The following is a 23,560-nucleotide window of genomic DNA, read 5'->3' on the forward strand; positions in this document are numbered from 1 at the left end:
CAATGGACCAAAAAAAAAAAAAAAAAAAAACCAAAAAAAACCCCATAAACAGACATTTCACCGAAGAGCATGTGTTAATGGCAAATAAACACATGAAAAAATGTTCACCATCTTAGCCACAGGGAAACACAAATTAATGTGATGATGAAATAATGCTATATGCCCTCTTAGAACTACAGAAGTAAAAAATAGTGACAGCATCAAATGCTGGTGAGGATACAGAGAAACTGGATCTTTTATATGTTGCTAGTGCAAATGTCAAGTGATAGAGCCACTCTGGAAAAAGTTGGCCAGTTTCTTATACACTTACCATATTACCCATAAATAACATTCCTGGGCATTTATTTCAAAGAAATGAAAAGTTATGTCCACATAGAAACCTATAAATGAATATTTTTAGAACTTCGTTATAGCCAAAAACTGGAAACAACCCTGAATGTCCTTCCATGGGTGAATGATTAAACAAATTGTGGTACATACATTCCGTAGAATGCTACTCAGCAATGGAATGGGACAGACCAGGATTACGTGCAAAAACTTGGAGAGGACCTCAAGAGCATTATGGTGAAAGAAGTGTCAAATGCGAGTTTCAAAAGGTAGCATACTACATGATTCCACTTACATAACATTCTGGAAATGAAAAAAATATAAACATAGAAAACAGATTATTGATCAGAGTTTAGGAACTATGGAGAGTAAAGAGGTGATGTAACAGTTCTTTATCTTGTTTGTTGTGGTAGTTACACAAATCTGTACATGTAATAAATTGTAGAGAACTACTGTATATACACACATACACAAATAAGTGCATGTAAAAAAAAAACCTGAAATATTAATAAGGTCTGTAGATTGTATCCAGTGTCTATTTTCTGGTTTTGCTATTATGCTGCAGTTATATAAGATGTTATCATTAGGAAAAGCTGGGTGAAAGGCACCCAGGACCTCTCTGCACAGTTTTGTAACTTCCTGTAAGGCTATAATTATTTCAAAATAAAAGTTTTAAAAATATTAACTCAAAAGAGGAACAGGGATAGTTGGAGAGATGTAAGGTTGAGATTGGGGTTTTTGCTTTATTTATTTTTTGGAGACAGTCTCGCTGTGTCACCCAAGCTGGAGTGCAGTGGCACTATCTCGCCTCACTGCAACCTGCACCCCCCGGGTTCAAGCAGTTCTCTTACCTCAGCCTCCCGAGTAGGCGGGATTACAGCCACCATGCCTGGCTAATTTTTGTATTTTTAGTACAGAGGGAGTTTCACCTTGTTGGCCAGGCTGGTCTTGAACTCCTGACCTTAAGTGATCTATCCGCCTCAGCCTCCCAGAGTGCTGGGATTACAGGTGTGAGCCACTGCGCCTGACCTTATTTTTGCTTTTGAAAAAAAAGATACTAAAACATGTTCGTACGCTGATGAGATGATCATAAAAGAGCAAAATGATGATACAAATGAGAGGGCATAGTTACAGGGGCAAAATATATCTTACGCCTTTGGCTTTAAGCATTAAATAATGGAAAATACTACTATTTACATTTCTATCTTATTTATAAGTGAGGTTATCTTTACAACTTTTGGTTAATAATTCTAAATGTAAATGTGACTACACTATGGTATAGTTCTCTAATGTTCTAAAAATCCTAACTGCTTTTGTGTTACATTATGGAACTAAATTATTAAACAAAATGGAAAGAGTTTTTCTGGTGTTTGCTAGTGCTTATTCAATAACCTTGAGTTTTATGTGTCACTTCCTACTGGTTTGCCTTTTAGATTTTCATCCAGTATGAGTAGGTTATTAATTCCCTTCAACTAAAAAGTTTTTATATATACTTAGGAAAAACTATTTTATTCTTGTTTTGTCCTTTATGTGAAACATAGTAATATCAAAATGCTTAATAGAAATTGTTGGCTGTTTATTTCAGGGATACAGCAGGCCAGGAGCGATTTCACACCATCACAACCTCCTACTACAGAGGCGCAATGGGTATCATGCTAGTATATGACATCACCAATGGTAAAAGTTTTGAAAACATCAGCAAATGGCTTAGAAACATAGATGAGGTAAGACCTAGAAATTGTATAAACCCTTCATGAACACACATTTGTGTGCTTGGTTAGGAAGAATAAATATTCCAATTGATCTTCAAGATACAATGTACTGTTGAAGTAATTATTACTGAAGTATTTCTATTTTCTAAAAGTTAATGTTGGCCGGGCATGGCGGCTTCATGCCTGTAATCCTAGAACTTTGGGAGGCTGAGACGGGAGGATCACCTGAAGTCAGGAGCTCAAGACCAGCCTGGCCAACATGGTAAAACCCTGTCACTACTAAAAATTACAAAAATTAGCTGAGCATGGTGGCGCGTGCCTGTCGTCCCAGCTACTCGAGAAGCCAAGGCAGGAGAACCTCTTGAACCTGGGAGGTAGACGTTACAATGAACCAAGATCGCGCCACTGCACTCCAGCCTCGGCAACAGGCTTTTTTTGAGACTCCGTCTCAAAAAAAAAAAAAAAAAAAAGTTAATGTTGTTATTCGCCTACGTTTTTCTTAAGTTTTTGGGCAGTCTATCTAGAGCCTCATTCAAGACAATTAGTAAATGACTCCAAAACTCTATATAGCCCTCTTATAAGATGACCCCAAATAGAAGCTACCAGTGGTTTTACAATGACTTTCTGGAAATGAATTTTTTCTTAATAAATTTTTATTGAATGAATGAATGAAATATCTAGTAGTAATTTTTAAAAACTTTATTTTTCATGTTACATAAATATAATATTGCTTCTAGGCATTTTGAAATATATGGAATGCTAATACAGTAAAAACCTAAGAAAATAGTTCCATTGCATGTGAAAATGTTGTTTTTTCTCTGTATTTTGGGTTTTCTTTTTTTTTTTTTTTTTTTTTTGAGACGGAGTCTTGCTCTGTCGCCCAGGCTGGAGTGCAATGGCCGGATCTCAGCTCACTGCAAGCTCCACCTCCCGCGTTTACGTCATTCTCCTGCCTCAGCCTCCCAAGTAGCTGGAACTACAGGCTCCTGCCACCACGCCCGGCTAGTTTTTTGTGTATTTTTAGTAGGGACGGGGTTTCACCGTGTTAGCCAGGATGGTCTCGATCTCCTGACCTTGTGATCTGCCCGTCTCGGCTTCCCAAAGTGCTGGGATTATAGGCTTGAGCCACCGCGCCCAGCCTATTTTGGGTTTTTTTTGAGATAGAGTCTCACTTCATCACCCAGACTGGAATGCAGTGGCACGATCTTGGCTCTCTGCAATCTCTGCTTTCTGGGTTCAAGTGATTCTTGTGTCTCAGTGTCTTAAGTAGCTGGAATTACAGATATGCACCACCACACCCGGCTAATTTTTGTATTTGTAGTAGAGATGGGGGTCTTGCCATGTTGGCCAGGCTGGTCTTGAACTCCTGGCCTCAAGTGATCTGCCCACCTTGGCCTCCTGAAGTGCTAGGATTGCAGGCGTGAACCACCGCGCCCAGCCTGATGTCACTTTTTATAAGTTAAAGTTACGTATCAAAGCATGTCTATTTCTTTGCTACAGCATAGGTGGCTTCTTGTTAAGAGTTGTTTTTCATGCCTTATTGCTACCTTCTAGGCTTTGAGTTTCATTGAGAGTAACTCTTTGAAGCAAGTTTTGGCCAGATACACAAAGAGCAAGTCTTAAACCAATATTAGACCCAAGATAATACCCCTAAGGGTAGCAATCCTAATGGCTCATAACCACTTTTTTGTTGCTACAATAAACCTTTAGGAGAAGCTTATTATTTTTTAATAATTAAAGATACACAGATCTTGGCCAGGTGTGGTGGCTTACGCCTGTAATCCCAGCACTCTGGGAGACCGAGGCAGGCGGATCACCTGAGGTCAGGAGTTTGAAACCAGTCTGGTCGACATGGTGAAACCCTGTCTCTATGAAAAACCCAAAAAAATTAGCTGGGCATGATGGTGGTCACCTGGAGTCTCAGCAACTTAGCAGGCCAAAGCAGGAGAATCACCTGAACCCAGGAGGCGGAGGAGGCTGCAGTGAGCCAAGATTCCACCACTGCACTCCATCCTGGGCAGCAGAATGCAACTCTGTCTCAAAAAAAAAGAAAAAGAAAATCTTGTTTCTCTGACATATTAAAGGATTATATAACATGATAAAGAGGAACTTTACACAGGAATGCCAGGGTCAGAACTTGTCAATGTAATATACCATATTAATAAAGGACAAAACTATACAATTATCTCAGTTCACACAGAAAAAACATTTGACACAATCCAGCATTCTTTTATGATTAAAACATTCGGCTGGGCGCAGTGGCTCATGCCTGTAAATCCCAGCACTTTGGGAGGCTGAGGTGAGTGGATCACCTGAGGTAAGGAGTTCGAGACCAGCCTGGCCAACATGGTGAAACCTCATCTCTACTAAAAATACGAAAATCAGCCAGGTGTGATGGCAAACGCCTGTAATCCCAGCTACTCAGAAGGCTGAGGCAGGAGAATCGCTTGAACCCGGGAGGTGGAGATTGCAGTAAGCCGAGATCGTGCCATTGCACTTCAGCCTGGGCAACAGAGCAAGACTCTGTCTCAAAAAAACGTCAACAAACTAGGAATAGCAAAGAACTTCCTTAATCCTGTAAGTGACATCTATAAAAATACCACAGCTATTATACCTGTCCCTTAAGATCAAGAACATGGCAAGAATATCTGCTCTGGCCACTTCTGTTCAACATTATGCTGAGATTCCAGCCAGAGCTTAAAAAAAAAAAAAGAAAAAAGAAAAGAGCCATCCAGAGTGAAACAACTATTTATAAATGGTAGAATATTTTATATAGAAAATCCTTAAAAACCCACAAACATATACCCAGAAAACTCTTAGAACTAATAAGTGAGTTCAGCAAGGTTACAAGAAATGAGATCAAGATACAAAAATCAGCTTTATTTCTGTACACTAGCAATAACCTAAAAATTACATTGAGAATAAAATTCCATTTGTAATAATATCAAAAGGGAAAAATTACTTAGGAGTAAATTTAACCAAAAGAGTATAAGACCTGTACACAGAAAACCACAAAATATTGTTGAAAGAAATTAAAGATCTAAACAATTAGATAGCCTGTATTTGTGAATTGGAAGACAATATTAAGATGGCATTACTACCCAAAGTGATCTACAGATTCGGTGCAATCCCTATCAAAATCCCAATTGCTTTTTTTTAAATTCCCCCTGTGGAAATTGACAAATTGACCCTAAAACTAATATAGACAGGCAAGGGACCCAGAGTAGCCAAAACAATCTTGAAAAGGAAGTACAAAGTTGTAAGACTTACACTTTCTGGTTTTAAAACTTAACCACTAGGCCAGGCGCGGTGGCTCAAGCCTGTAATCCCAGCACTTTGGGAGGCCGAGACGGGCGGATCACGAGGTCAGGAGATCGAGACCATCCTGGCTAACACGGTGAAACCCCGTCTCTACTAAAAATTACAAAAAACTAGCCGGGCGAGGTGGCAGGCGCCTGTAGTCCCAGCTACTCGGGAGGCTGAGGCAGGAGAATGGCATGAACCCGGGAGGCGGAGCTTGCAGTGAGCCGAGATCTGGCCACTGCACTCCAGCCTGGGTGACAGAGCAAGACTCCGTCTCAAAAAAAAAAAAAAAAACTTAACCGCTAAGCCACAGTAATCAAGACATTGTGATACTGACATAAGGATAGTCATAAAGATTAACTGAATAGTATTGAGAGTCTAAAAATAAACTCTTGTATATATGGTCAGTTGACTTTTAACAAGATGCCTGGACAATTCAATGGGCAAAAGAATAGTCTTTCCAACAAATGGTGCTGGGAAAACTGGCTATCCTTGTGTGGCAGAATGAAAGTTAGACACCTACTTCATACCATACAGAAAAGTTAACTCAAAATGGATCATGAAGGTTGGGCACGGTGGCCCCACCTGTAATCCCAACACTTTTGGGAGGCCAAGGTGGGTGGGTTGCTGGAGCCTAGGAGTTTGAGACCAGCCTGGGCAACATGGTGAAACCCCATCTCTACAAAAATACACACACACACACAAAATTAGCCGGGTATGGTGGCATGCACCTGTAGTTCCAGCTACCTGGGAGACTGAGGTGAGCCCAAGGAGGTTGAGGCTGCAGTGAACTATGATTGCACTACTACACTCCAGCCTGGGTGACAGAGTAAGACTCTGTCCCCAAAAAAAAAAAAAAAAAAAAAAAAGAATCATGAACCAACATGTAAGATCCAAAGCCATAAAGTGGCAAAAGAAAAGAAATGGATAAATTGGGCTACATAAAATTTAAAACCTTTGTGCTTTGAAGGTTCTACCATTTAGAAAGTAAAAAGCCAACCCACAGAATGGAAGAAAGGAGGGCAGACTCTAACAAGTGTTGACAAAGATGTAGAGAAATTGTAACCCTCATATATTGCTGGTAGAACTGTAGAATGATGCAGCTGGTTCGGAAGATATTTTGGCAGTTCTCAAAATGTTAAACATACAGTTACCTTATGACCAACAATTCTCCTAGGTATTTACCCAAGAGAGTTAACAATATATATCCACAAAAGGTGTGCACCAAGTATTTATAGCAGCATTATTCACAATAGCCAAAAAAAAATAGAAACAACCCAAACATCCATCAACTGATGAATGGATAAATGTGTACATTCATATAATGGAGTATCACTCAGCCATTAAAAGGCATGAAGTACTGATACATGGTACAATGTGGGTGCACCTTGAAAACGTTATGAAAGAAGCCAGACATAAAAGGCCTTATATGATTCCCTTTAAATGAAATGCCCCAAATTGACAAAAACATAGAGACAGAAAGTAGATTCATGATTGCCAGGGGCTGGGCGTGATGTTTGGAGAGAAAAGAGTGATTGCTATGAGTACAGGTTTATAGGGGAATGAGAAAAATATTCTAAAGTTCGTAGTGGTGATAGTAGAACTGCCTCGTAAATAACTAAAAAACACTGAATTGTATATTTTTACAGGGTGAATTTTATATGTGAATTATAAACTCAATAAAACTATTTTTTTAAAAACTGAATTGAGCTTTAACATCTTGCCTTACAATTACAGTTGACCCTTGAACAATGTGGGTTTGAACTACACAGGTAGAGTTATTGTTGTTATTATTTTGAGATGGAGTTTCGCTCTGTCACCCAGGCTGGAGTGCAGTGGCACGAACTTGGCTCACTGCAACCTCCGCCTCCCTGGTTTAAGTGATTATTCTGCCTCAGCCTCCTGAGTAGCTGGGACTACAGGTGCGTGCCGCCACTCCCAGCTAGTTTTTTTTTTTTGTATTTTTTAGTAGAGACGGGGTTTCACCATGTTGGTCAGGGTGGTTGGTCTAAAACTCCTGACTTTGTGATCCACCTGTCTCGGCCTCCCAGAGTGCTGGGATTACAGGCGTGAGCCACTGCGCCCCGCCAGTTGTTATTATTTTTTAATTAAAAAATATTTTTGAGATATGTGTCTCACCGTGTTGCCCAGGCTGGTCTTGAAACCCTGAGCTCCAGTAATTCTCCCGTCTCAGCCTTCCTAGTATGCTAGGACTACATGTGCCAGCCACCATGCCTGACTCACAGGTCCACTTAATATACATTTTTTTCAACCAAAGGCAGATTGAAAATATGAATTTTGACACTCATATAATATAGGGTGGTGTGGGTCCTTTCTTTGTATATATGTCTGTTTCACAGGGCTGGCTGCAGTACTTGAGTATGCGTGGATTTTTGATAAAGGAAGTAGGGTCCTGGAACCAATCAGCCATTCCCCATGGATACTGAGGAGACTGTATTTCTTTTCTTTTTCTTTTCTTTTCTTTTCTTTTTTTCTTTCTGTCTTGTCTTTTTTTTTTCTTTTTCTTTTTTTAAGAGAAAGGGTCTTGCTATGTTGCCCAGGAGGCTGGTCTCAAATTCCTGGCCTCAAGCAATCTTTCCGTCTAAGCCTCCTGAGTTAGCTGGGACTTCAGGTGTGTGCCACTGTGCCACTCTTTGTATTTCTTTAGCAGAAGGAGACAAATACAAGTTTTCTGTTCCTTGGAATAGAGATAAGAAGTTACAATAGTTAGAATCCTGCTCCTGACGTTTTCTAGTAACATGACCTTGCTTATATACTCTTAAATCTGTGTTTTCTGAAGCGTGTTCTACTTTTTAGTAGTATTACTTGGTATATGATGTTCTATGGACAAATAAGTTAAATAGGTATTTTTATTACGCATTTTTTGTATGCTTTAGTGTGTTGCGAATGTCCAAGAGGGGAGTTATAATATGAAGGTTTTGAAACTTGTTGAGGTGAACTTTACATCAAGGGACAACTCTTGGGATCAGTGTTTTAGAACTAGACTAAAGATGCAGCGTGAACAACATAAATGATCCCCTATTTAGTGTTAAGAGTTGGAAAGGGCCAGCTGCGGTGGCTCATGCTTGTAATCCCAGCACTTTGGGAGGCCGAGGCGGGCGGATCACGAGATCAGGAGATTGAGACCATCCTGGCTAACACGGTGAAACCCCGTCTCTACTAAAGATACAAAAAAAATTAGCCAGTCGTGGTGGCGGGCGCCTGTAGTCCCAGCTACTTAGGAGGCTGAGGCAGGAGAATGGCATGAACCCAGGAAGCAGAGCTTGCAGTGAGCCAAGATGGTGCCACTCCAGCCTGGGCAACAGAGCAAGACTCCGGTCTCAAAAAAAAAAGAGGAGAAAGTACAAAGTTGTTAACATGTAAATAAAATAAGTACCTAACATAGCCTGGGAGGTGAGAGGAGCGACTTTAAACTGAGACCTGAGGAGATGAGAAGTTACGCAGAGAAGGATGGGACTGATACAAAAAGTGCAGTGGATTCCAATTGAAGACAGATAATATATCTTAATTTACTTTGGGTAGCTGGGGAACATAACTACCTTGGCTATAGGAATATTTAGAGAAAGGTACTTTGGACCAGATAGCTTAGGAAGGACAAATCCTTAGGAAACCCAAGTCTCAGATTATTTCTGTAATAGATATAAAAAGATGTTCTTTTTTTTTGAAACAGAGTCTTGTTCTGCCACCCAGGCTGGAATGCAGTGGCACAATCTCAGCTCACTGCACAAACTCCACCTCCCAGATTCAAGTGGTTCTCCTGCCTCAGCCTCCTGAGTAGCTGAGATTACAGGCACGTGCCACCACGCCTGGCTAATTTTTGTATTTTTAGTAGAGACGGGGTTTCACCGTGTTGGTCAGGCCAGTCTTGAACTCCTGACCTCATGATCCGTCCTCAGGCTCCCAAAGTGCTGGGATTACAGGCGTGAGCCACCACACCCGGCCAAAAAGATGTTCTTTTAGCTCCAATTTTTACAAAGTAATGTCCCCTCCTCCCCCTTTTTTTTGAGACCGGGTTTCACTGTTTCCCAGGCTGGAGTGCAGTGGTGTGAACACAGCCCACTGTAGCCCAGACCTCCTGGGCAAATTAGCGCTTTAAAAAAAAAAAGGAAAAAGGAAAAAAAAATTAACAGGTTCTCATGTTACTAGTCAAATATCAGAACAACTTTGAGGCTTTTATTTGTGAAACATATATTGGTTTCTGAATGGTTTCATTATTATTAAACTTCAACATTCTTTTAAAGTATTTGTTGTTTCTATTTAATGATAGACCGTGATCTCTAAATCTGGGATTCTCAGTCAAGGACAGTTTTAATTTTGTCAATGTGTGGAGATATTTTTGGTTATCACAACTTAGGTACAAGAAGAATGCTGACCCAAAATGTCTGTATGGCCGAAGTTGAGAAACCTTGGTCTAAATGCACCTCTCTGTGTTAGTACCTTGGGAAAATTAACCATATTTTAAGCTAGTTACAGTCTGCATGTGTAATTCATAGAGATATATGTCCTCCTGCATAAATACGTCTCTTTATGGATATGTCTGTGTGGTGCAACTACCAATCTTTCTTTGGGTGTTTTTGCCTTAAGTGGTTGTAAACGCAATGTGTATCTGACTGAAAAAAGATTAATGTACATGTTGGTATAAGAAAATGTATGAGAGAAGTTCTGTGTATTCTGAGTGCTGTTTTAGTGGTCCCCTGGCTCAGCAGTGAAGTCTTTAACCTCATAATGCTTGCTGCTTATTGTTAGTAAGATCATCCAAGTAAGGATGATCTTAGGTGTGAAGATATGTATAGGGCCGTGCACGGTGGCTCACACCTGTAATCCCAGCACTTCGAGAATCTTAGGTGGGAGGATTGCTTGAGCTTAGGAGTTTGAGACCAGCCTGAGCAACATAGCAAGACCTCATCTCTACTAAAAGTTTTTTTTAAAGCCGAGTATGGCAGTGAATACCTGTAGTTCCAGCTATTTTTTAGGCTGAGGTGGGAGGATCACCTGAGCCCAGGAGATCAAGGCTGTAGTGAGCTATGATTGTAGCAGTGCATTCCAGCCTGGGTGACACAGTGAGACCTTGTCTCAGAAAAATAAAATAAATAAATTTTTAAAAGACTTCTATAATACCATTTTGACGTTTTTCTTAGTTTTTGTGTTTTGTTACTCAGAGAAGCATATCCCAGGACTTTTCAGGTCTTAGCTTTACTTTTTTTTTTTAAAGACAGGGTCTCACTCTGTCAGGCTAGAGCGCAGTGGTACAATCACAGCTTACTGCAGCCTCTACCTCCTGTGCTCATGCTGTCCTCCCACCCTAGCCTCCCAGGTACCTTGAACCACAAACGCGCTCAATCATGTCTGGCTAATTTTTATTTTTGTAGCGATGGGGTCTCTCTGTGTTGCCCTGGCTGGCCTCAAATTCTTGGGCTCAAGCAATCTTCCTGCCTTGGCTTCCCAGAATGTTGGGATTACACACATGAGCCACTGTGCGCAGCAGGCTTACTTTCAAATATATTTTTGAGCTAGAATCATATTTATGCTCTGAAATGCCACACATGTATAAAGAATTATACCTATTTCCTCACTAGCCCCAGAATGCTGATGTGCGTTGGCGTGGAGGTGTAGTAGGTTGTAAATTGGTGGTCACATTGCTAAAGCTTTTTTTAAAAACAGGCTGAAAATACCTTAACACTTACAAATTTATATATAAGGTAATTTTCCTTTTTTTGTACTTCATTGATCATTTATTTATTGGCTTCGGCTTCCTTCCATCGGCCTGCTTACACGTAACTTACAGGTGTTCTTAGTAGAAGAGTGGCTTCTAAAGCTACAGATAATTTTTCTTCTCTTTGAGTGGAGGTTCATGTTAGTGTCTCTGGTAACTTGCAGTGTCTGGTAGTGATTAGGATATGGGTAGATTATTACAGGTCACTGTGATAATTTGTCCATTTAGTAGCTGGGAGCCTTTTAAAACCATGCTTCTGTACTTTTTTTGGGATCATGAACCCCTTTGAGAAATTAGAATCTTACCAGAATGATGTACTTACACAACTTTCAAAGTTTTATGTGTGCTCCTTGAAATTAATGATGTCCCTGAAGTCCATCCTTAGATTCTGAGATCAAAATGCCTCTTACTGACTCTTAGCACATGGCAGGATTTTAGGAGCACCTGGTATATTGCTGCTTATTACTGGATATTTGCCAGGTTGCCTTTGTTTTAGCAGTAACATAAATTAAGAGGCACTAAATTCAGGTAAGACCATGGAATCCCTAAATACAGAGTTTTGTTTTTTTTTTCTTTTTTTTTTTTTTTTTTTTTTTGAGACGGAGTCTCGCGCTGTCGCCCAGGCTGGAGTGCAGTGGCCGGATCTCAGCTCACTGCAAGCTCCGCCTCCCGGGTTCACGCCATTCTCCGGCCTCAGCCTCCCGAGTAGCTGGGACTACAGGCGCTGCCATCTCGCCCGGCTATTTTTTGTATTTCTTAGTAGAGACGGGGTTTCACCGTGTTAGCCAGGATGGTCTCGATCTCCTGACCTCGTGATCCGCCCATCTCGGCCTCCCAAAGTGCTGGGATTACAGGCTTGAGCCACCGCGCCCGGCCTTTTTTTTCTTGAGACAGAGTCTCGCTCTGTTGCCCAGGCTGGAGTGCAGTGACGTGATCTTGGCTCACTGCAAGCTCCGCCTTCCGGGTTCACACCATTCTCCTGCCTCAGCCTCCTGAGTAGCTGGGACTACAGGCACCCGCCACCACGCCCGGCTAATTTTTCGTATTTTTAGTAGAGACGGGGTTTCACCGGGTTAGCCAGGATAGTTTCGATCTGCTGATCTCGTGATCCGCCCACCTCGGCCTCCCAAAGTGCTGGGATTACAGGTGTGAGCCACTGCACCTGGCCAGCAAGTTTCTTTATAGTATATTATAATTTTTTTTTTTTCCAAGACGGAGTCTCACTGTGTTACCCAGGCTGGAGTGCAGTGGTGTGATCTCAGCTCACTGCAACCTCCACTTCCTGGGTTCAAGTGATTGTCCTGCCTCACCTTCCAAGTAGCTGAGATTACAGACGTGCACCACCACTCCTGGCTAATTTTAGTAATTTTAGTAGAGACAGGGATTTGCCATATTGGCCAGGCTGGTCTCGAACTCCTGACCTCATGTGATCCACCCGCCTCAGCCTCCCAAAGTGCTGGGATTACAGGTGTGAGCCACCACACTCGGCGTAATTTTTCTTTGTTAAGCTTGTGATTCTACTAAGGGTATCTTCCCTGCAACAAAAGAGTTGTTTTCTCCCTAATCCCACCTTTGTCTACCCCCTTTTAAACTGTCATTGACCCTTGAACTGCAGTTCTACTTACACATGGATATTTTTGTTTAAAGAGATGGGGACTCACAGTGTTGCCCAGGCTGGTTTCAAACTCCAGGGGTCAAGTGATCCTTCCTCCTCAGCCTCCCAAGAAGCTGGGATTACAGGTGTGTGCCACCACACCCAGCTCTATAAACAGATTTTTAAAAACAAATATTTTAGAAAAAATTTTAGATTCTTGCAACAATTTGAAAAACTCACAGACAAGCCATATAACCTAGAAATATTGGCGGCGGGGGCGAGGGGAGATTAAGAAAAAGTTAAGTACTTTGTGAATGTATAAAGTGTATGTAGATACTAGTCTATTTTATTACTACCATAAACTATACACAGATCTATTATTAAAAGTTTAAATTTCTCAACACTCAAACACACAAAACAGAGCCCATACATGGCACCTTTTGCAGTCAAGAGAAATGTAAACAGAGATGCAGTATTAAATCATAACTGCATAAAAATAACTGTAATACATACTGTACTACTGTGATAATTCTGTAGCCACCTCCTGTTGCTATTTTGGTGAGCTCATATGTTTCCAAGTGTCTGCTTAAAACACCATGTGATGCGGATCATCTCCCAGTGAACAGTTTGTGTCTCCAGTAAATCCCATATTGCAATCAAAAGTGATCTTTTGTGGTTCTTGCGTGTTTTCATCGTGTCTAGTGCAATACCGTAAACCTTGAATAACACCATCAGACCTATACAGGGTGCCACTAGTGATGCCAGAAGCACTCCTGAGAAGCAGAAAAGTCATTACATTACAAGAAAAAGTTGAATTGCTTAATACGTACTGTAAAATGAGGTCTGCAGCTGTGGTTGCCCGTTATTTCAAAATAAATTAATCCAGCATAAGGACCATTTTAAATAAAAGAAAATTTGTGAAGCCATCACTGCAGCCACAGCAGGTGTGAAACCTTGCACTTTTTACAGAACACCTTTTTATCTTGTGTTGAAAATGCAGCTTTTATGTAGGTACAGGATTGCTGTAAGAAAGGCATACTTGTAAGCCCGGCGCAGTGGCTCACGCCTGTAATCCCAGCACTTTGGGAGGCTGAGGCAGGCTGATCATGAGGTCAGGAGATCAAGACCATCCTGGCTAATCCAGTGAAGCCCCGTCTCTACTAAAAATACAAAAAACTAGCCGGGCGTGGTGGTGGGCGCCTGTAGTCCCAGCTACTTGGGAGGCTGAGACAGGAGAAGGGCGTGAACCTGGGAGGCAGAGCTTGCAGTGAGCTGAGATCACGCCACTGCACTCCAGCCTGGGCGACAGAGCGAGACTCTGCCTCAAAAAAAAAAAAAAAGAGGCATACTTGTAGACTATGATATTCAAGAAAAAGTGAAGTTATTTTATGACAACTTAAAAATGAAAGAGAAGCTAGAGGAGTTCATGCCAGCAAAGGATGGTTTGATAATTTTAGAAAGAGGTTTGGCCTAAAAATGGCAGGATAACAGGAGAAGCAGCTTCTGCTAAGACACAGCAGACAAGTTCCTGGGCACCATTAAGAAAATCATTGAGGAAAAAGGATATCTGCCTGAACAAGTCTTTAATGCAATTAAAAGTGTCCTATTATTGGGATGGCGGGGAAGGGGGGCAGGCCGCAAAGGACATGAGTGTTAGGAAAAGAAGAAAGCACAGGGAATTAAGGCAGGAAGGGATAGGCTAACTACTGTTTTGTGCAAATGCAGTTGGGTTTATGATCAGGACTGATTGCCCGTATGTATAAAGTTGCTAACCCCCAAGACTTGAAGGGAAAAGTCTTTTGAAGCTGCCAGTTTTTTGATCATTCAACAAGAAGACCTGAACACTGAGAATCCTTTTTCTGGATTGGTTCCATCAATACTTTGTCCCTGAAATCAGGAAATACCTTGCCATGATGGGACTGCCCTTTAAAGTTCTTTTGATATTGGACAGTGCCCCTGGCCACCCAGAACCCCATGAGTTTAACACCGAAAGCATCGAAGTGGTCTCCTTGCCCCTAAACACAGTGTCTCTAATTCAGCATCTAGATCAGGGGTCGTGAGGACCTTTAAGGTTAATAACGCACGGTACTCTAACCTCAATAGAACAGCATGAAAATCTGGAGGGATTACACCGCTGAAAATACCATCATTATAGAAAAAGCCGTGAAAGCCATCAAGCACAAAACAGTAACTTCCTGCTGGAGAAAACTGTGTGCCGATGTTGAGCATGATTTCCCAGGATTTTAGCAGAGCCAGTCAAGGAATTTATGAAAGAGACTGTGGATAAGACAAGAGCTAATAGACACCAACCAGAGGAGTCAACAGAAGATGATTTAATGAAGATGCTGGTGCTTCCAAACCAGCACTAGACGACAAGGAAGAAGACAAAGAAGTAGTGCTAGAAAACAAATTGACTGTAGACAGTCTGGCAGAACGGTCCTGATTATTCAAGACTGCTTTAGACTTACTCTACAACATGGACCATTATATGATACAGGCACTGAAACTGAAGCAAATGATGAAAGAAGGATTGGTTTTATATAGAAATATTTTTTAAAGAAATGAAAAAGCAAAAAAGAAATTACAGTGTTTTTCCGTAAAGTTACACTGAGTGTGCCTGCCTCCCCTTCCACCTTCTCTACCTCTTCTGCCTCTGCCTCCCCTGAGAAAGCAAGACCAACCCCCTCCTCTTTCTCCTCCTCAGCCTACTCAATTTGAAGACATTGAGGATGAAGACCTTTATGATGATCTACTTCCACTTAATGAATAGTAAATATATTTTTCTTCCTTATGATTTTCTTAATAACATTTTCTTTTCTCTAACTTTATGGTAAGAATACAGTATAGAATACATATATAAATATATGTTAATCGACTGTTACTGATAATGCTTCTGGTTAGCAGCAGGCTGTTACTAGTTAAGTGTTTGGGGAGTCAAAAGTTATACATGGCACCCCCTTACCCCCATTGTTCAAGGGTCAACTGTATGTTGTTTCAAATCAGCATATTTTATAACTTTTCTAGATTTTGTTTTCCTATAGCTACAGAAAATGAAGTAACCACAGCCAATTGGCAGTTTTGCTGTTGTTGTTTTTCTTTTTGTTGTTGTTGCTTTTTTTTTTTTTTTTTTTTTTTTTTTTTTTTTTTTTTTTTTTTTTTGATACAGGGTCTTGCCTTGTTGCCCTGGCTGGAGTGCAGTGGCGATGATAATAGTTCACTCCAGCCTTGAGCCCTTGGGCTCAAGTGTGCCTCCTGCCTCGGCCTCTTAAAGTGTTGGGATCACAGGCATGAGCCCCCGTGCTCAGCCTGTTGTTGTTTTTGAATAGTTTTTAAAATTGTGGTAAAATACATACAACATGAAATTTTCATTTTAACCATTATTTTGGTGTATAGTTCAGTGGTGTTAGGTACATTCTACTGTTGTGCAACCATCACCACCATCCATCTCCAGAACTTTTTCATCTTTCTGAACTGAAGCTTTTCATCCATTAAACAATAATTTCTGTCTCCCCCTTTCCCCAGCTCCTGGCAACTGTCACCATTCTATTTTCTATGAATTTGACTGTTATAGGTACCTCATATAAGTGGAATCATATAGTATTTGTTCAATTTGTAAGTAATTTACTTCATTTAACAAAGTTTTCAAGGTTCATCTACATTATAGCATGTGTCAGAACTTGTTTGTTTTTTAAGGCTGAATAATATTCCATTGTTTTTATATGCCATGTTCTGTTTATTTATTCACCCATTGTTGGATATGTGGGTTGTTTTTGCTCTTTTACTATTGTGAATAATGTTGCTGTGAACACTGGTGTACAAAGATATCTGAGTCCCTGCTTTAAATTCTTTTGCGTGTGTACCCATAAGTATAATTGCTGGATCATATGATAATTCTATGTTTAACCTTTTGAGGAATCACCAGACTTTTCCACCGTGATTGCACCATTTTACATACCTACCAACAGTACACAAAGGTTTCGGTTTCTCCACATCCTCACCAATATGTGTTTTCTGTTTTTTTAATGGCAGCCATACTAATGGGTATGTAGTGGTATCTCATTGTGGTTTTGATTTGCATTTTCTAATGTTAGTGATATTGAGCATCTTTTCATGTACATATTGTTTGTTTGTATATCTTCTTTGGAGAAATGTCTATTCAGATCCTTTGCTTGCATTTTCTTTTTCTTTTCTTTTTTTCTTTTTCTTTTTCTTTTTTTTTCTTTTTTCCAGACAAGGTCTTGCTCTGTTCCCCAGGCTGGAGTTCAGTGGCATGATGATCATGGCTCACTGCAGCCTCAACTTCCCAGGCTCAAGTGATTCTCCTACCACAGCCTCCTAAGTAGCTGGGACTGCAGGCACACACCACCATGCCTGGCTAATTTTAAAATTTTTTGTAGAGATGAGGTCTCACAGTGTTACTCAGGCTAGTCTCGAACTCCTGGGCTCAGGCGATTTTCTGCCTCGGCCTCCCAAAGTGCTGTCATTGTTTTTTGTTGTTGTTAGGAGTTTTAGGTGTTTTTTATATATTTTAGGTATTATTCCCTTTTCAAATATTTTCTCCTGTTCATGGTTTGTCTTTTCATTCTCTTGATAGTGTCCTTTGTTGTACAATAGTTTTTAACTTTGATGAAGTACAGTTTATCTACTTTTTCTTTCATTGCCTGTGCTTTTGATATCATATCAAAGAAACCATTGCCAAATCCAGTGTCCTGAAGCTTTTCCCTGTGTTTTCTTCTAAGAGTTTTATAGTTTGAGCTCTTTGATCTATTTCAAGTTAATTTTTTTTTATGGTTTAAAATAAGGATCCATTTTCATTCTTTTGCATGTGGATATCTGATTTTCCTAGTGCTATTTATTGAGAAGACTGTCCTTTCCTTATTGACTGATTTTGGCATCCTTGTTGAGGATCATTTGACTAAGTATGTGAGGATTTATTTCTGGGCTCTCTGTTCCATTCCATTAGTCTGTGTATCTGTCCTTATGCTAGTTCTACACTTTTTGATTTGTAGTGAAGTTCTGAAATTTGACTCCCACAGCTAATATTACTTTGGCTGGGCTCAGTGGCTCATGCCTGTAATCCTAGCTCTTTGGGAGGCCAGGCGGGGTGGATCACTTGAGGCCAGGAGTTTGGGATCAGCCTGGCCAACATGGCAGAAACCCCTGTCTCTACTGAAAAACTACAAAAATTAGCTGGCATGGTAGCACACACACCTGTAGTCCCAGCTACTCACAGCTACTCAGGAGGCTAAGGCAGGAGAATCACTTGAACTTGGGAGGCAGAAGTTGCAGTAATCTGAGATCACACCACTGCACTCCAGCCTGGGCAACAGAACGAGGCTCTGTCTCAAAAAGAGAGATTATTTTGATGTTAGATTCCATGTGAATTTTTGGATAGATCTTTCTATTTCTGCAAAAATTGTCATTGGGACCTTAAGGGAACAACCACTTGTTTTTAACTGATTTTTCTGCATGGACCTCCTTGTGCCATAGCAATACAGCTATTTGAGACTTTAAAGTCTCTATACAATTTTTAATTAAGGCTTCTATGGGGTAGTATGCGTTATAAAATCTGAAATGATCCAGCCTGGATTTAGATTATGCAAGTTTCTTTGCCTCTGTCTTCTCTTTTGGTAAGAAAGAGCATACCTAGAAAGCAGACAGCCTCCTTTAGGGAGGAAATAATATTTGACATGGATATGTCTTGAGAACTGTGTTTCTTTTGCCAGGTAATCTAAGCATTTGTGTAGGCTTTTAGCATGGGGTAGTTTTAGGGTGACTGCTTTAAAACTTTAAAGCTATAGAAATGACACTCTAAATTGAGAATAAAGTCACTTTTAAAGACTGTTAAGCCATAATTCATGGTAGTATGTAAAAGTAAAATTTTATTTCATTTTAGCATGCCAATGAAGATGTGGAAAGAATGTTACTAGGAAACAAGTGTGATATGGACGACAAAAGAGTTGTACCTAAAGGAAAAGGAGAACAGGTAAAAATCTGAATTAAACTGATATTCTGCTCTTTGTAAATATAATGCTGCTTTTGATTATTATTATTATTATTATTTTCTTTTGAGATGGAGTCTGGCTCTGCTGCCCAGGCTGGAGTGCAGTGGCCAGATCTCAGCTCACTGCAAGCTCCGCCTCCCGGGTTTACGCCATTCTCCTGCCTCAGCCTCCCGAGTAGCTGGGACTGCAGGCGCCCACCACCTCGCCCAGCTAGTTGTTTTTTGTATTTTTTTTAGTAGAGACGGGGTTTCACCATGTTAGCCAGGATGGTCTCGATTTCCTGACCTCGTGATCCGCCCGTCTCAGCCTCCCAAAGTGCTAGGATTACAGGCTTGAGCCACCGCACCCGGCCGCTTTAGATTATTTTTATAGTAATAGTGATGGAATGCACTAAGCTAATTACATAGTTTTTAAAATACTTGTTGGAAATATTTTATTAGTTGAATGAATTTGTTTTTTAGTGCATATTTAACATGTATGGGGGAATCAAATGTTCCCATAGTATTTTTATCCTTATTTAAACTACAAAGAGAGAAAAATATAAGTCAGTAATCCTCAGTTTTTAAACTTAGGACTTTAAGGAGATGTATCAATTTGTATGGTTCTAAAATGTGACAATCAGCCTGCGGTGAGCAGAAATTAGACCCTGAGAAGTCAGGTTGAGCTTCTCGTAAGTTTGCCCCCAGGGTGAAGTATCTGTTTTAGTACTGTATCTGAAAACTTTCGGGGTAAGGAGATTACTTTTGTTTGTTTTATGAAAGAGCTTGACTTGCTGAAATATTCTGTGTTATATATTCTAGTTGGGACCACTGCCTTCAGAATAAGATTAATATTTAAGATGTTAAAGTCAGCAATTGGCAACCCATGCTTGATAATTTTATGATGATATTTTGTTTGTTTTAGATTGCAAGGGAGCATGGTATTAGGTTTTTTGAGACTAGTGCAAAAGCAAATATAAACATCGAAAAGGCGTTCCTCACGTTAGCTGAAGATATCCTTCGAAAGGTAGGTTCCTATTTTTACTTCCTGCCAGGTACCTGAGTGTATCTCTGTTGAATATTTTGTCTATTCTGAAGTACTGTATTTACATACAGAATTTGAGTTTGGGTGGTATTGTTTCTGTAGGGCAGCAGTCCCCAGCTTTTTTGGCACCAAGCACTGGTTTTGTGGAAGATAATTTTTCCATGGACCATATTGGGTGAAACTGCCCCACCTCAGATCATGAGGCGTTAGATCTTCCTAAGGAGCATGCAACGTAGATCCCTTGCACGTGCAGTTCACAGTGGGGTTTGCACTCCTGTGAGAATCTAATGCTACCACTGATCTGACGGGAGGCGAAGCTCAGGTAGTAATGCTCACTCACTTGCTGCTCACCTCCTGCTGGGTGGCCCGGTTCTTAACAGGCTACAGACCAGTAAGGATCCATAGCCCCGGGGTTGGGGACTTTGGCTGTAAGTAACTGGGGAAACAGAAAGCCATCTAGAAATCTGAAGGATCTAGTCGGTGGTAACCATTAATATTCTGAGCTCCACAGTCACTGTCTAGTCCCTAGTTCCATTATTTTTTCCAGTTTTTTATCTTTTCTAGCCTTTTTATTATTGGATTCATTTCTCTTAATGAGTACTTTGCAGTCTCAGATAATTTAGGAAATTTTAAGATAAGAAATGAATCTATTAAGTAGTTATTGCCACAGAATTGCTATTCTGCCATATTAGTCACTTCTCAGGCAAATAAAGGGCATGTACATATTCTGTACATACTGAATAAAACCTATTATGTAAGAAAATAAATAATGCTGAAAATGTGATCTTGAGGAATGCATGTTTTACCTCAGGTTTGTTTCTGGGTTTAAGATTTGTGACTCCCAATATTTGCTAGTATAAGTAACATGTAGCCAAATTAGGAAATCCGATTTTCATATTTTCCCTCAAGTGACTAGGTATAATGCATGGATTTGGTTATGAATCCTGAATTATCTGTTCAATCTGTTGTAATTTTAAATGCAAATAAATACAGATAAAATCTGACATACATTGGCCAGGCGCGGTGGCTCACATCTCTAATCCCAGCATTTTGGGAGGCTGAGGCAGGCGGATCACGAGGTCAGGAGATGAGACCATCCTGGCCAACACGGTGAAACCCCATCTCTACTAAAAATACAAAAATTAGCTGGGTGTGGTGGCACATGCCTGTAATCCCAGCTTCTTTGGAGGCTGAGGCAGAAGAATCCTTTGAACCAGGGAGTCGGAGGTTGCAGTGAGCCGAGATAACGCCACTGCACGCCAGCCTGGCGACAGACCAAGACTCCATCTCAAAAAAAAAAAAATCTGACACACATCCTAAAAGAGAAGCAGATGTTGTATAGTAGAAAATGTAATTACATTTGGTAACCTTTCTATTTTTATATTTGAAATATTAATATTTTTTCTAAAACCGACCTATATAAAAGGTAGATGTTTGTTTTTACATTTTCTTAACCAACCAGTTTTTTTTCTTTCTCCACTTTGGAAGGACAGAGACATTAGCTGTAATAGAGGTGGTATGTCACATATAAATTTAGTGAAATTTCTGAGCAATTACAAGAGATTGAGTTGAAATACTTACATTGAAGTAAATTCTTTATGTAGAGTGACTAAAACCAAGGGACCTAATTTTTAGAGTGAAATGTAGGTATCTGTTTACTACAATTGAATATTCAAACTGGAAAAAACAGTCATCAGTTATTGCTCTTTAATGGGGCTAAAAAATTGGTGCCCTTTTGAATCTGCCAGCTTCCTTTGCATATCATGTTTTGGGACTTCCTGCTTTAGGAGATGTTTTTCTATGAGAATCCAGTCAGATCAAAAATTGAATTTTATTTCAGAGAATGAGAGAGGCTGACAACAATTAAACTAAGTATAAAAGATCTCCATAGTGTGTGTATTGAGTGATAAAAAGCAAATTAGGGGCTGGGCACTGTGGCTCATGCCTGTAATCCCAGCACTTTGGGAGGCTGAGGCGGGCGGATCACGAGGTCAAGAGATTGAGACCATCCTGGCTAACCCGGTGAAGCCCCGTCTCTACTAAGAATACAAAAAATTAGCCGGGCGTGGTGGCGGGCGCCTGTAGTCCCAGCTACTGGGAAGGCTGAGGCAGGAGAATGGTGTGAACCCAGGAGGCGGAGCTTGCAGTGAGCCGAAATCACGCCACTGCACTCCAGCGTGGGTGACAGAGTGAGACTCCGTCTCAAAAAAAAAAAAAAAAAAAAAAAAATTAGGATATAAAATGTGAAGTGATCTCATTTTTCAAGATTATATGATATACCAAACAGACATATGTACATGCAGATACATTTTATTTTTAGCAAATGGAGAACTGGAAGGGTAGATACCAAACTCCAAATAGCACTCCAAGAGAGTGATGGTGGTAAAGGGGAGAGATCATAGGGCAGATTCATGTACTGACTATAGGCAGTTTAGTTTTGAAATTTCAACAGGTTTCTTTTTTGAATTATAAAAGCAATTTTAAGATTTCTTTTAAAAGAACAGTCTTTCACAATTAAGGTGAACCCATTAGAATTTCTTGAGAAAATAAATCTATGTTATTTATTGTTCTTTTGAAGAGCAAAAGAATAGAAGAATACAACTAGGAAAAAATGTGTTTCTTTCTGACCTTTTTTTTTTGTTTTCTTTTTGAGACAGGGTCTCACTATGTTGCCCAGGGCTGAAGTGTAGTGGCTGTTCGTAAGTGTGATCATGCTGGCTGTAGCCTCAAACTCCTGGCCTCCAGTGATACACTAGTAGCTGGGTCCACAGGGGTCTGCCATCAAGCCTAGCTCGGTCTCTCTCTCTTTTTTTTTTTTTAATTGATGGGATCTTTGTTTCCCAAGCTAGATTTGAACTCCTGGGCTCAAGTCATCCTCCTGCTTCAGCTTTCTGAGTAGCTTAGGACCACGAGGACACATCACTATCCCTCACTAATTTTCAGATTTTTTGGTAGAGATAGGGGTCTCACTGTGTTGTCCAGGCAGGTCTTGAACTCGTGGCCTTAAGGGAACCTCTCACCCTGGCTTCCCAAAGTGTTGGAATTACAGGTGTGAGCCACGTACCAAAAATTGTATTTTTAATTAAATGAAGGGAATAAAAGAAATAGAAAAATGCTTCTTTTAAAATTGGTTGAAGGTACTTTGTATTTCAGACATTGGTGGGTCAGGATGAAACATTATCCAGTATTCACAGTCGAGTTAAAGACCAGGATAAGACTGGCAGGAGTTACCACAAGACCACAAGACCTAGTGAAACACTCTTGGCTCTATGTCCTTTCTCTTTCTGGGCTTTTTGGTCTTCGTGGTTTCTGCTTACTTTCTATCTATACTATGTCCTTTGATCTTCTCATCAGTCTTGGCTTTTTTTTTTTTTTTTTTTAATAGTGCTATATAGCCATTATATATATAATTTTGTGCCCCAGTGAGATAGAGCTTTCCTTATTATCATTATTAAAGGTTAAAGTATTAGTATACTAATAAATAAAGATCTCAGTCTAGACTTGCAGGGGTGTCCAATCTTTTGGCTTCCCTTGGCCACAGTGGAAGAAGAATTGTCTTGGACCACATATAAAATACACTAATACTAACCATAGCTCGAACGCTAAACAAAAAAATCACACACAAAAAAATCTCATCATGTTTTAACAAAGTTTACGAATTTGTTGTGTTGGGCTGCATGCAGGCTGCAGGTTGGACAAGCTTGGTCTAGAGTTTTCCCAAGTAAGCAGGCCCAAATACTAGGTAGCAGTTTTTTTCATACACATCCATACACTGATGTGGTGAAGTTATGAGTTCAAATAGCAAATGTAAAATTCCTTCACGTTAGAATTAACTTAAAATGAAAGCAAATGAAAGCAATTT

The 23,560-nt window shown here is 40.2% G+C and overlaps 1 protein-coding gene across 1 annotated transcript in view; it reads left to right on the top strand.

Moving 5' to 3' along the window:
• The window catches only part of RAB10 (RAB10, member RAS oncogene family), a 110,748-nt gene that overhangs the window by 81,249 nt on the left and 5,939 nt on the right, over positions 1–23,560 (top strand). Inside the window, exons 3-5 of the mRNA XM_025405782.1 lie at positions 1,913–2,051; positions 18,567–18,656; positions 19,579–19,680. Of these exons, the coding sequence (XP_025261567.1) occupies positions 1,913–2,051; positions 18,567–18,656; positions 19,579–19,680 (331 nt within the window). The remainder of the gene's footprint in view (positions 1–1,912; positions 2,052–18,566; positions 18,657–19,578; positions 19,681–23,560) is intronic.

The sequence above is a fragment of the Theropithecus gelada genome, chromosome 13 (assembly GCF_003255815.1).
Source record: "Theropithecus gelada isolate Dixy chromosome 13, Tgel_1.0, whole genome shotgun sequence".
In the NCBI taxonomy this organism is placed as follows: domain Eukaryota; kingdom Metazoa; phylum Chordata; class Mammalia; order Primates; family Cercopithecidae; genus Theropithecus; species Theropithecus gelada.